At 40.7% G+C, this 14,943-nt stretch overlaps 1 protein-coding gene across 5 annotated transcripts in view; it reads left to right on the plus strand.

Moving 5' to 3' along the window:
* BABAM2 (BRISC and BRCA1 A complex member 2) overlaps positions 1-14,943 on the plus strand; it is a 307,233-nt gene that overhangs the window by 176,890 nt on the left and 115,400 nt on the right. For all 5 annotated transcript variants that reach the window (XM_084622917.1, XM_084622915.1, XM_084622913.1 and 2 more), the window contains exon 7: positions 820-929. In XM_084622917.1, coding sequence (XP_084479043.1) covers positions 820-929 — 110 coding nt within the window. The remainder of the gene's footprint in view (positions 1-819; positions 930-14,943) is intronic.

Raw genomic sequence — 14,943 nt, forward strand, 5'->3', positions numbered from 1 at the left:
TTAATAGATGTTCCTTCTTCCTCACAACTATGGTGTGATGGAGCATCCCAGAGCATATTGCTGTGTGTATTGTTTATGCTACTTTGTGTGTATGTCTGTGAGGCTATTTAAGGTCACTACCACTTACTGGTTACAAAATCACAGTTGGAAGTTATGTGCAGATAGGGCCTAAACGAGAGAGGGACACTTCAGAGATTGGTTATGAAAGGGCAGCCTTAAATTAATGCACACTCTAATTTGCACTGAGGCCAGGGCTGAGGCAGAGAATCAGGGAGCCATAACCTACACCTTAATGTCACCCCCCGAATCCCTGCCACCCTCAGGTCAAACAGAAGCTGAACACAGCAGAGAATCAGGTCTATATACTTCAATGAAAGTTTATAAATGTAACATCTGGGTGTATTACTCAATGACCCAACAATATTATATGAAGATTTTTTTGGTATTTTCATCAGTTGTTTATAACAGTCCCTGGAATCTTAGAAATGAAATCTGTTTTTTACTGAAATGTTTATGCTCCAACACACTGAAAAGGTGGTGTGTTACTGTAAGGGGTTGCTTGTGAATGCTGGGCTAGTATCATTGATTGTCTTTTGATCCATTGAAGAAAAAGGAGCGCTGTGGAATTTGTTGTCAAAATATTTTTAAAAAATTAAGTGAAATTTACAAACAGATTTTTTTAAATTGTGAAATTTGAGTCCCTTCAACCTTTATTATGTTCCTTTTACCCACACTGGGTATTTAACCCTCTTTCACCCCTTACTAGTAAGGTTCTGATGACTTTAAGTTTGATGTTTTCTGCTTTTTCCTTGTTTTCAGGATGTCAGTGAAGATCCAGGAGAGGATGTTGCTCTTCTTTCAGTCAGTTTTGAGGATACAGAAGCTGCTCAGGTTTTCCCCAAGCTGTATCTGTCCCCACGTATTGAACAGTAAGTAGAATAATTGTTGTAGTATTCCAGTTCTTCTCAGAACTTTTAATTTTTACTCTGATTGTTTATGTAGGAAGTCTTTGGTAGGCCATAAAACCACTTTGGCTTTTAATTGACAAAAGCCATGACGGTGATTACTGTAATTGGCTTTGACTGGAAGGGAGCAATTCAGTTAGTCTTGCCAGTCCCATTTTTATGTGCCTACCACTTACAGAGCTGAGCCACCATTGGTTAGACTGTTGCGGGGCCCACTGATCCCTGAGAATCAGCCTACATTTTCCTGGAATGACTCCTACTGGAAGTGTTATCCGGTTCAGCTTAGCAGGCAGATTTCCCCCAGAAAAGAGGGAGAGCTTTGTTTTTTAAGATTGTGTTTATATATCTCTGTATGTGTAGGTGTGCACTGTACCTGTGTGTGATTGATACATATTCCCTGAAGAGAGACAGTTTGTACAATAGGAAGTGATACAGTTAAACAGTTTCCAATCAATGTTTGTAACAAGAGCCGTAAGGCTATATTTGTTAAACTGTGGTCAGGAATTTGCGGTCTCAGTAAGATGTTTTTCCGAGGGTGTGTCAGAGTATTTCATTTTAAGGTTGTTGGACAACACAGTTGGCACACAGACTTGCTAATAAACAAATTTTTACTCCTAAAATGGAAGGGTCGGAAGGAAAAATCTATCTGCTTCCTAAATTAGATTTTGCTTCTTCCACTTTTGGAATTAACAATGTTCCTCCTCCCCTTCAGTGCTTCAGTCTTGAAATATCTGCTTGAAAGTTTCATCAAAAGCACTTCAGGCTTACAAGTGACTTTCACTTAGAGATAAATTGGAAGATCTTGTAGTGCAAGTCCTTATTTTGCACAGCACCTGACAAACGAAAGTTTCCCAAAAGAAAAGCTTCCTAGTTTGTTACCTTGAAGAAAACTTCGAAGATTCATAATGCCCTTACAGAGGAATATTGAAAAGACTTCTTAGTATGGGGGAGGAGGTCTGGTTGCCTAACTATAACTCTAGAGTGCAGGATAAGGAACCAATGGTAGTGGGGGAAGTATTTGATATTAATAAATATACTTTAAAAGGAGAGCTTGTTTTTCACTTTCTTTTGTTTTGCCTTGTTAAGCATTTTACTTGGTTTATCTACATTACTACACAGAAGTAACTACATTAGACTTTGCAGTTACACAGAGGTCAAGTTAAGCTAACATTGATTCAGTGCTTTTGTTTTTCTGGTCAGTACTGAAATGGCATTTCTTTCAACTGCTGAAAACACCTTGGGTGGAGTAGAAGAGATGGAAAAGTACTGACTACCATAGTTTTAGAATAGCTTACTAAGAATACACAGAGTTTGAGAAAGGGCATGACATTCTGATATTTAAACCAAAAAGGCATTGACATGGATAAAATGGATGACCAGGTAGATGGGTTAAAAAAATCCAAGATTAGTTCTGAGATAAAATCATAAGATTTATAAGGTATCTGGAAAGAAAAATCTATAGAAAATGTATATATTGCTTCTTTTGAGTTTTCAAGTCCTTTTAGCATCTAACCTTATTTTAGAAAAGGTTTTTGTTCTCTCCTTCATTTAACATTATTTATGGCTGTGTTGATTTCGTTAGCGGCTCATTTTAAATGCAAGTCATATTCTCTGATGAGCTTTGTGATAGTGAAAAGGTTAGCTCAGGTACAACATGATTAGCATAACAAGTTACATGCTGTTAGATTATTTTAAGTGATTGATTCTATGAACTTTTTATTATATAAAAGTCTTTTTTTTAATAAATGCTGAATTAACCTGATTGTATCATTAAAAGCATTTAGTTTAATGAATTTGGGCAAGTTACATCATTTCTCTGGGCCTATTTACTTTTCTATAAACTGCTGTACTTCGTTACAGTGCTCCGCAAGTGTGTTGTGAGGCTTAACTAATACATTCATTTGAAGTTGTTTGTTGCCCTTAGATGGGAGCTTCAAATCAGTAGTAGTAATAATAGTATTGCTGGTACTGTTTCGGCCAGAATAATGCAGATAAGGTCAGTTACTTTACTTGGTCATTTCACTGTTCGTATCTCAAATATAACTGATGATACATTGGTCTACCACAAATTTCCTCTCTGCAGTGTGCAGGGAAGTAATAATGCAGAAAATCTGCAGGTTGAAGGTACATTAATATTTTATCCCCCCCCACCCCCACCCACTACCTAGCTCTTATTATTCTTTTCTAGGAACTATGCAGGAGTTCTAGGTGATCATATTTACCAAAGGGGAAACGGGACACCATGTGGGGCTGGCCCAAGGCCTCCCCCACCCTATGGGGTTGAGGCTGACGTCGCTACTCTTCCCCTCCCCCCCAGGCATGTTCCTCTGCAGCCCACTTTTTGGACAAAAGTGGGCATTTGCCAAAGAAGTCGGGAGGCCAGGACAGGGCTTAAAAAAGGGACTGTCCCAGCCAAAACAGGACATATGGTCAACCTAGTTCCACTTCATGGAGACAGAGGGCATGTTGATGGAAAGGGAGAAGATTTGGGGGAACAGCCTCTCAATTCAGCATGTTTCCCATTCAGAGTAATTGTTCCTGATTAACTCCATGTGTGGACACTCTTGTTCAGGAGTGGAGTTATTCAGGAACAGATGTTGCACTTTAAAATCACACTGTGCCATAATCCCAGGTAACTTTCAGGTATAGACAAGCCCTTAGTAAGTTTTACTGCTCTGAGCAGAGGTAACTCCTCAGCCCCTTCAACAGCCTGAAGATAGCAGAAGTACTTAGTTGATAGATGATTAACCAATGGCAGCACATCAGTGCCAAAGCTCAGAGGATGGTACTATATGGAAAAGTGTGAAAGTGGAAGAACTGTCTTCACGGGGGCAGAAATCTTTGATGTCCTCTCTGGGCTTGTCTACACTTACTGGAGGATCGATGCTGTGGCGATCGATGCATCAGCGGTCGATTTAGTAGGTCTAGTGAAGACCTGCTAAATTGACCGCCGATCGCTCTCCCGTCGACTCCTGTACTCCATCTGATCGAGAAGAGTACGGGGAGTCGATGGGAGAGCGTCTCCCATCGACGTCACTTAGTGCGGATCCCATGGTAAGTAGATCTAAGCTACGTCGATTTGAGTTACGATATTTATGTAACTCAAATTGCGTAGCTTAGATCAATTTTTCCCTTTAGTGTAGACAACACCTTTGTCTTTTCCTATGGATCTTGAACCAGGGAAGACAGGCACACCCCTTGCATGCTCCACTGCCACAGTGCTTTCTCTATGAGAAGATGCAGAAGAGCATTGAGCTTAACAGACCCATAAAGATTTGCAGGTGATTTTGTCCTATCCGCTACTGTTTTCACATTAGCAAGGAATATATTGGTCACAGAATTGTCATAGGCTCGCTGTCCAGTTCTCTCACACACATTGCAAAATAAGATGTGGTCTACACTGTGAAAATGTTTCAGAGCTCTGTTATTTCTGTCAGAAAGTGTCTCCAGCTAGCCATCCCACATATGTTCATGATAAATTATATTTATTACGTACCTCTAACTCTCTCAGCTGCCACAAAAATTGTGAGCCTACACTTTGCTTAAGAAAGATGCCCTGGCTTCAACGCCTCTGTTTCTCACTGTGGCTCCTTTAGGAGGTCCAGATGAGTTTGGACCCTAGTTACGTCCTTGGGAGCTATGTAGCCAGCAAATGTTTGCAGTGACACAGGACAGCCATTTCAGAACAATAGATTATTTACTATTTGACAAGAATACAATATTCAGGGACATTGGGTTAAAATGGCAAGATTTTAAAAAGTCTAAATGCACAACTCTCCCCTAACCTTCAGCTTCCCCTTGCTTGGCTAATGCTATGTCTACACTACCACTTTTGTCGGTCAGGAGACGCTCACCCTCTGACATAGCTACCACCACTTGTTGGGAATGGTTTAATTATGCCTATGGGAGAGTTCTCTCACGTCAGCATAGAGCGGCTACATGGGAGACCTTATCGTGGTGCAGCCGCAGCGGTACAGTTGTGCCGCTGTAAGGTCTCTCGTGTAGATATAGCCTAAGAGCGTTTGCTTGAAAGACAGACTGCATGCCTGCAGCCTGGCCCTACCCACCGGTCCCTGATTGGATTGGATTTAGCTGTCTTCTGCTGGGAGAGCAAAGTTTCTTATATGAGCCTCTTCTTAACACATCTCCTTTATCTCAAGTCCCAGTCACGCTTTTCCTGTGTATTGCCCTTCTTGGATTCAGATCGGATTCAAACCTGGATGCACACTTTGTGTATCTCATCTACCAATCTAATTGTTCTTCAGTCAGAAAGTGTTAGAATAGCCAAGATTATCTATTTCATTTATAAAACACCATTACCATGATATGTAGGCACCAGCAATCCATAGTATATAATTACTTTTCCGATCCATTTATTAGTCATTTACAATAAGTTACTCTTTCAAAGTAACTTATGCTCATTGTAATTTTTATTATCTTCTCTTGTTCCTTGAGGTAGATCTCTTCTCAGCACGTTTCGCTGCCCTTTCATTAGGCTGTTGAATCTTCCTTCATTCTAACAACATCTTTTCTTTTAATTTAGAAGTTTCATGACCAGGTTTTCGATACTGTCTATTGAACTGGGCTTCCTTGCAAAATTACATTTCAGTTCTTTGAACTCCCCAAAAATGGTCCTAACAGAGGTTCTGACACAATCAAGATGTTATGTGGGCTAAACTTCCATTGTTTGAAAACTGAAGCATTTAACCAACAATATTTACTTCTTTGTATTTTTTTTTCAGAACTACAAAATGGCCTCAAGAAGCCCTGAGGATTATCTTAACGACTTGAGGCCATGACATGTTACATTGTGTTGTTCACTGCTACAGAAGTCTCCTGCTGCTGCTAAAGATTATAATTGGATATACCAAAACTGTTTAAGCAAATTACCAAAACATTTTGTATGTGGCAGGTTTTAAGGAGCGGTAATAGCAATTTTGGGAAGCATTTTGGGAAAGCATCAACATTTGTGGAAACAGAACAATGTTACAAAATGCCCCTTTCCCACATAATCACAATGTAACTTTATTACTGCTGCCAACTGTATCCCTCTTAGGGAGGAATATTAAATGAGCTGTACATTCACACTTTATGACAAAGGCTCATTCTGCTACGAACGTTTCCACTTTGGGAGCAAGTAAAGCAGAGCTCTGTTGTTATGAAACATGAAAGTTGGCCAAATTTTCTGAGAGATTTTGTCACCGTTAGGCCCTATCCGATAATTACACATGACCATACTTTCTAAAATGTATATTTACCCACAGAGCATATCAGCAACTTGAGGCATAACACAATATCATGTAAATACACTGTTTTTACTTTGCACAGTTATTAAAATGCACATTGGTGTGTTTTACGTATGCATGGTAATCAAAATAATACTTACATTACATGTATCATCATAAGCTCTCAAAAGAATTAACGAAGCTGGAAGGTTCCTCATTTACAGAGAAGAAAGTAAGGTACAAAGAGATTAGGTAACTTGCCAAAAGGTCACACAGCAAGTCAGTAGCTGAGTAAAGAATACAACCCAGGGGCCTGAGCCATCTCTCATTCAAGGGGTGCAGGATCAGACTCAAGGATCAGGCCCATTCCTGTGCTGCTTACCACAGTAAAAAATCCTTGGAAGAAAAGGTCCTGTCTGACACAATCACTTTTCAGCATTTGTATTAGTTTTTCAAAATACCAACAGTTACTGACTGTATTAAAAGTAATTTGCTTAATTTATTTTATATACATTTGAGTTTTGAAAAGCAGTCTCTGCTTTACCTTAAACTTTTAAAGAAAATATTTTAAAAATTTAAACAAATTGAATCCAGGTTCAGACACTTGAATGAATTTTCTGCTTGAAGAGATTTTGTATGTTGTAAATGGGCATCATCACAATAATCTGTTAGTTGGCCTCACTGTTAGCAGTCTCAGCAGACTGAGGCTTGGTCTAGGGGGGGATCGATTTAAGTTACGCAACTTCAGCTATGTGAATAACGTAGCTGAAATCAACGTACTTAGACCTATTCACTGCAGTGTCTTCACTACGGTGAGTCGACTGCTGCCGCTCCCCCGTCAACTCTGCCTGCGCCTCTCGCGGCGCTGGAGTACAGGAGTCGACGGGAGAGCGCTCGGGGGTCGATTTATCACGTCTAGACTGGATGCAATAAATCGACCCCCGCTGGATCAATCACTGCCCACCAATCCGACGGGTAGTATAGACATACCCTGAGAATCTCTGTGGCCTGATCTACACTACAAAGTTATGCCTGCATAGCTATGTCGGCTAGAAGTGTGAAAAAATCACGGCCCTAGCTGACATAGCTATTCCAGCAAAACCTCCAGTGCAGATACAGTTGTGCTGACAGAAGAGGGGCCTCTCTGGGCATAGCTAATGGTGAACTCCTTCTGTCAAACTGCAGAACTCCTCCTTCTGTTGGCATATGCTGTGCCTATTGTAGGGAGCTATGCTACCATTTTGGGGAAATCTTTTACGGTTGCAGTAGCACCTGTGCTGTTCTGCTTGCTGGTGGTGGCAATAGTGGGAGTGCTCATGTAAACGGGGCTCAGGTTTGTTGTCTAACCATGCTTTAAGTAGGTATCGATGACATTGTAGTAAGAATTTATGAGCTTTGTCTACACTGGCATGCCCACAGTTGCTAGCACCACCATAGCTGCACTGGTGCTAGTGCGACAGTGGGAGGTTTCCTCAAAAATGTAAAATTGACACAACTATAGAGAATAACTAGACTTTCCATTCCTCAAAGTGGACTTTCCAGGCCAGGTTTGAAGCCTATTGGTGGTATGGGGTCTGAGAAGCTCGTAGAGCTGCTGCCTGTACTGTACCTGTTCTGTGTATAAAGAGAGAATCTGTAGTACAGACTCCAGGACTATCAGTCCAGTACCTATTACTAGGTGAATTTACTGAATTTACTTATTTTCGCTCTAAGAATCTCGAAGAAAAAAGGGTTTATAATAGAAAACCTGTCACATCATTATGTTTCCTGCTACTATCGAAGTCACTAGAATCTAAGGGCTTGTGCACACTACAAAATTAAATTGACTTAAGTCGATATACAGCCACCGCAGTAATAAAAGCGATGGTTCATGTCCACATTTGCTCCTTCTCTTGGTGGTGCAGGTCCTCACCAGTAGCGCTATCCACTGACTGAAGTGGGGCATTGTGGGACACTGACAGCTGCAGCCTGGCAGCCTTGGGGCTTACAACCTCAGCTGTCAGCCCTGCCTGGGGCTCACAGACGGCCCCCACCACCAGTGACAACTTCCCCAGTGCTGATAGCCTGAGTTGTCAGCACTGGGGCAGAGGGCCCAGCAGTGAGCCCAGCACTCAGCTGACAGCTCAGGCTGTCAGCGCCAGGGTGGTGTGGGACAACTCCATCTCTCAGCTCCACTCAGGGCTGACGGCCAGCCGGCAATGTAAGTAAACGCAGTGTCTACATGGACACTGTGTCGCCCTAACTGCATTGACATAAGTGCTACACTTCTCATGGGGGTGGAGTTATTATGTTGGTGTAGTGAGGGACCTGATTCTATAGTGTAGACCACGGCACAGTCAAAGAAAGTACTGAGAGGTTGAAGAGCTATGTTCTACAGGAGTGGATGGAAGCTATTTCAGTTCTCCACAAGTTCATTGCAAGGTGACAGATGTTTTGTAGTTTTAATTTTTTTTTCCTTATGAGCAGTCCTTGTTAAAAGAAAATTAAAATGACTTGGTTAGCCTTTTTCAGCATTTAAATAATAGGCTATAATGGTAAAAATAATGTTGTTTAGCTAGTGCTTGTGTTCCCTGGATTCACAGAAATAATCCTATCATAAATACTGTTGTCCTGAAGGGCTTTTCTTTGATAAGTACACAAACTTGAGTATGCTAAGAAAACCAGCTGCCAGTAGAAGAAGTTTTGTTTTGCTTTAAGGGAGCAGGGTCCATGCTTTATCCTTTAGAAAGGCTGGAATGTTCCTTTTACTAGTCTGGGGGCAGGGCCAGAAGAGTTCTTCATGATTGAGGATGGAATTCTATATTCAGCAAGTTTGCAACACTAGCTGAACTTTTTTAATATTCCCCTGCCCATTAAGAAAAGCAGAAGATTTCTGAGCTGCTGCCTGTCCTTGACAGCTGTTGAGATGAATGAAAGAGAACTGGATAATAGGTGCTAAAGGTCTAATTTGCTCAAAATGCATACCTGTGAATCCCATCAGCGCTAATAGGGAGACCATATGATTTCAGACAAGCGACTAGAAAAGGAGAGCTGGAGTCAGGTCTCTGTGATTCTGATGCCAGCTTTGCCATTAGAATCATAGAATCATAGAATATCAGGGTTGGAAGGGACCCCAGAAGGTCATCTAGTCCAACCCCCTGCTCGAAGCAGGACCAATTCCCAGTTAAATCATCCCAGCCAGGGCTTTGTCAAGCCTGACCTTAAAAACCTCTAAGGAAGGAGATTCTACCACCTCCCTAGGTAACGCATTCCAGTGTTTCACCACCCTCTTAGTGAAAAAGTTTTTCCTAATATCCAATCTAAACCTCCCCCACTGCAACTTGAGACCATTACTCCTCGTTCTGTCATCTGCTACCATTGAGAACAGTCTAGAGCCATCCTCTTTGGAACCCCCTTTCAGGTAGTTGAAAGCAGCTATCAAATCCGCCCTCATTCTTCTCTTCTGCAGGCTAAACAATCCCAGCTCCCTCAGCCTCTCCTCATAACTCATGTGTTCCAGTCCCCTAATCATTTTTGTTGCCCTTCGCTGGACTCTCTCCAATTTATCCACATCCTTCTTGAAGTGTGGGGCCCAAAACTGGACACAGTACTCCAGATGAGGCCTCACCAATGTCGAATAGAGGGGAACGATCACGTCCCTCGATCTGCTCGCTATGCCCCTACTTATACATCCCAAAATGCCATTGGCCTTCTTGGCAACAAGGGCACACTGCTGACTCATATCCAGCTTCTCGTCCACTGTCACCCCTAGGTCCTTTTCTGCAGAACTGCTGCCTAGCCATTCGGTCCCTAGTCTGTAGCTGTGCATTGGGTTCTTCCATCCTAAGTGCAGGACCCTGCACTTATCCTTATTGAACCTCATCAGATTCCTTTTGGCCCAATCTTCCAATTGGTCTAGGTCCTTCTGTATCCTATCCCTCCCCTCCAGCGTATCTACCACTCCTCCCAGTTTAGTATCATCTGCAAATTTGCTGAGAGTGCAATCCACACCATCCTCCAGATCATTTATGAAGATATTGAATAAAACCGGCCCCAGGACCGACCCTTGGGGCACTCCACTTGATACCGGCTGCCAACTAGACATGGAGCCATTGATCACTACCCGTTGAGCCCGACAATTTAGCCAGCTTTCTACCCACCTTATAGTGCATTCATCCAGCCCATACTTCCTTAACTTGCTGACAAGAATACTATGGGAGACCGTGTCAAAAGCTTTGCTAAAGTCAAGAAACAATACATCCACTGCTTTCCCTTCATCCACAGAACCAGTAATCTCATCATAAAAGGCGATTAGATTAGTCAGGCATGACCTTCCCTTGGTGAATCCATGCTGGCTGTTCCTGATCACTTTCCTCTCATGCAAGTGCTTCAGGATTGATTCTTTGAGGACCTGCTCCATGATTTTTCCAGGGATTGAGGTGAGGCTGACTGGCCTGTAGTTCCCAGGATCTTCCTTCTTCCCTTTTTTAAAGATTGGCACTACATTAGCCTTTTTCCAGTCATCCGGGACTTCCCCGGTTCGCCACAAGTTTTCAAAGATAATGGCCAGTGGCTCTGCAATCACAGCCGCCAATTCCTTCAGCACTCTCGGATGCAACTCGTCCGGCCCCATGGACTTGTGCACGTCCAGCTTTTCTAAATAGTCCCTAACCGCCTCTATCTCCACAGAGGGCTGGCCATCTCTTCCGCATTTTGTGATGCCCAGCGCAGCAGTCTGGGAGCTGACCTTGTTAGTGAAAACAGAGGCAAAAAAAGCATTGAGTACATTAGCTTTTTCCACATCCTCTGTCACTAGGTTGCCTCCCTCATTCAGTAAGGGGCCCACACATTCCTTGGCTTTCTTCTTGTTGCCAACATACCTGAAGAAACCCTTCTTGTTACTCTTGACATCTCTGGCTAGCTGCAGCTCCAGGTGCGATTTGGCCCTCCTGATAACATTCCTACATGCCCGAGCAATATTTTTATACTCTTCCCTGGTCATATGTCCAACCTTCCACTTCTTGTAAGCTTCTTTTTTATGTTTAAGATCCGCTAGGATTTCACCATTAAGCCAAGCTGGTCGCCTGCCATATTTACTATTCTTTCGACTCATCGGGATGGTTTGTCCCTGTAACCTCAACAGGGATTCCATTGACTCGCTGTGTGTGCTCATGGACAAGTAGCTTAATTTTCTCTTTCTCAGTTAATTAATCTGTATAGGGAGTACAATAACACCTGTCTCACAGGGATGTTGTGAAAAGTATTGTTTATACAGTTAAGTGCTGAGAGATCCTTAGAGAAAAGGCACTGTAAAATACTTATTATGATTTATTAGAACTATGTACATGTTTCAAAGGTGAATAAACTATGACTTTAGATCTCAAATTCATAATCCTAGGAAGATAAATGTATAGGCAAACTCTCATTTACTTGTAACGTAAGTTTTTAATTTAAAGTAATGATGGAATAACATTATCTCAGGTGCTTATATTCTGTATAATTTCTTCATTTTTATTGTGGCAATTCATTTACATGCCTATCTTATTTTTGTTTGTTTAATATCCATCACCATGGTTTCTAAGTGCTGCTAGATGCCTACCCTATTTCCTTCAGTCTTCACCACTGAAACTGACACAGAACAAATAGTAAAATAGAATGTGAAGGACATAAGACTTAGTTGCTAACAAATTTAATGTGCAAGGCAATTTTATTGCGGGACTGAAGAGATATAAATTTATGACTACGTAATGAAACTGAAGTTAATGAGGCAAGTGGTAAATTATTAAGTGTTGAGTGAGAGACATAAAGAAATCCTTGCATTTGACAGTAAACTGTAATGGTAAGAATTAATGCTACATTTTTACCCTAAAAATTGTGTAACAAAAGTGCACTAGGTAATAAAAACATTCTACTACCTTGCATTAGAGCACTTTCCTTATATGAGTCTCATACCAGTAGTGACTGTTCATTGTAAGTTTTAAATTAATTTGAGAGTGTGTACTAATGGAATTGACATGCAACATCTAGTCAGGAGCCCATGAACATAAGTTCTTCCTACCATTTCAAAAGCCCTGCTCTGCATGAGTTTTTGGTAACACGGTTACATCTAATGGGCTTCTTAGCTGTATCATAGATTCCTAGAAGGCAGAGATGGAAATAATGTGTTACATTTTCCAGATCATCACCTGGAGGCCAGTGCAGGATTGTTTCCTATAGTGCATATTCTGGTGTTTTGTCCAGTTTAGTTTTAAAATATATCTTACCGAAGAGTTTCCACCACTTCCTTGGAGAGACTTTTCTGCAGCCAGTTATCTCTGGATATGATAGAGGAGGCCTTTACTGAGCTCAGTACCTTTGAGGTACATGTAGTTACTTGAGGTGAAACTGAGTGGATAATATGGAGTCTACAACCTCTTCTGTGGAGGCTAAATTAAAGAAACAACAAAAGCTAGCAAAAATGCTACCTAAATCTGGTAGCTGATAGGAAAATGAAGTTCTTAGAAAAGCAGATTCTGAACAGACATGTGAAAGGTTGGGGAATTCCCCTTTCCTATCGTTAGGAAGTTTCTATTTGATTTCATTTATAGAGGATCCCAGCCCAGAATCTTTTTATTGAAAGTTAAACTGTAAACATTAAATTCAGCCCGTTCTAATGACAAAGGGCCTGGAGAGTCTCTTCTGGCAGGTGAGGGTGGGGTTGAGTTCCTTAATAGTGCTTTAATATTGAACATGTATTGTCAAATAATTTTGTTTGTGAGAATTTTTAAGTTGATCTTTGTTCAGAAATAGAACTCCTTCCAGACTAGATTACACGGGCCCAGTGGTAGGAAATCTGAAATGTTTATAAGACATAATGGTGAAGAAGAGGCTGATCATTTAATTATATTTTTATGAGGCATGAGGTTTTATTGTGGTTTCAAATCAGTGGTTCTTACATTATGACCTGTGGACCATTAGTAATACAGAGAATACTTCTTGGTAGTCCACAGAATCAACATTTTGAAACCAGAGGTATAGGGGATTGAGCACTGGGGAGATTGTCCATGAAATGACCTCTCTCTTATGAAGAGGTCTGCAGAAACGAAACATTTGAGATCCATTTCTTTTTTCAAATTACAGTGATGTTACTTTATTAGCAATAAACAACATCCTTCTTTCTTTCTTTTACGTGACTGTCAGCTTCCAAAATACGGGCATATCATACCTACTGGCATTATATGTGACTCTTATTACTACTGAGCATTTAAACCAACGTATTAAAATTAATTATTTGAATGTGTGTGGGCTGGTTATTGGAAGTTTCTTGTAATTTGTGCTATCTCATGGGATTTTACAAGAGTTTACTAGATTTTATTCTTTTATTCACATGGTTCAACTATTTATATGTCAACAATGGTGTCTGAACTGACTGGGCTTGTAGTGTATCGTCTTTCCCATCCTTTGCCTTCATTGATATGTTAATATGTTAGAATTATGCTTAATTAATATGTTAGAATATCTTAGAATGTTAATGTTGTGCCTCATGCTTTTGCAGGGGATTGTGAAAGCTGGCAGGTTATTATATAGATTGTTTAAAGGTAAAGTGTTTTTATACATGTCTGTATATGTATTACTGCATGCTTTTATGGGCTTTCACCATAGAGCTGCAAGATTGGAGATGTGATGCAAAATTTCATAAGTAAGAAGTTAGAAATGAAATGTGAAAGAACAGAAAGAAATGTGATTTTAAAATACATCATATTTCCCTCATCCTTTTGACTATTTTGGAATGATCTACCTAAATTCAAGAAGCTTAAACAAATTTTTTGTCTGATCTAGATAAAACACTTTCCATCTAGATATTAACTTTTTCAGACATATTCATTTTTCCTGCAGTACAGCCTAATAAAATACAATTAGGGCATTAGTTTTCAGGTATATTGATTGTATTATCATGAGTGTATGCTTTGTTATACTATACTATATTTAATTATTATAATCTCTGTTTTTACACAGTCACTTCTAAATATTTTATTTTACATTTAGTTTCCCTAAAAGTACCATCCTCTATGGTTCTCGTTCCTTGTGTCTTAGCTCCTTAGGATAAGAGTTGTAGAACTCCCTCAGCCCTTAATGAATTTTGCCTTCTGAGGACGATAGTAATTGAAGAGGGCACAGACCAGTCTCCCTCCATCAAGCACCACTCCTCAAAGGGGATTCTTTTCAGTTCTTTCTTGACTTTGGTTGGTGGAAAAGCTTCCAGTTTGCTACTTTGCTGCTCCAGCCCTTCACACCTGTACCATTTTAGGATGGGATTTTCAAAAGGTCTCAGCACTGGTCTGAGTGCTTCATAGAAGACAACAGTAAAACTCCCATTGAAGACTTCAGTAGAAGTAGCATTAAGCCAACACTGAGTACTTCCATCCTACCCTTCATTAGTAATCCCTTTCTTGCTGTTGGTTCCTTAACAGTTGTATTAAGTTGTGTGGTCTTTGCTTTGGCACACAAGGGCATTTTTGTAGTGCATTCGCACTTATTTTTCCCTTTCCTTGATTCTTACGTTCTTGGCATTTTTAGTGCCTGCCTTGATCTTGGTTACATTGGTTTCTTGTCCTGGCAACCTCATGCCTGAGTTAAGGCACACTAGTGCCTTGTTTTAGAGGCTTTGGTGCATCAAGGTCTGCCCCATATTCCAGCATAATGTTATGTTTCTTTTGGTGTCACACGTTATATCTCCTTTTCTAGTACATTTTTGAAGGAGAAAGGAAGGTTGCTTAGCAGCTTCAGTCTGTGTC

The sequence above is a fragment of the Lepidochelys olivacea genome (assembly GCF_965140295.1).
Source record: "Lepidochelys olivacea isolate rLepOli2 genome assembly, chromosome: 3".
NCBI lineage: Eukaryota > Metazoa > Chordata > Testudines > Cheloniidae > Lepidochelys > Lepidochelys olivacea.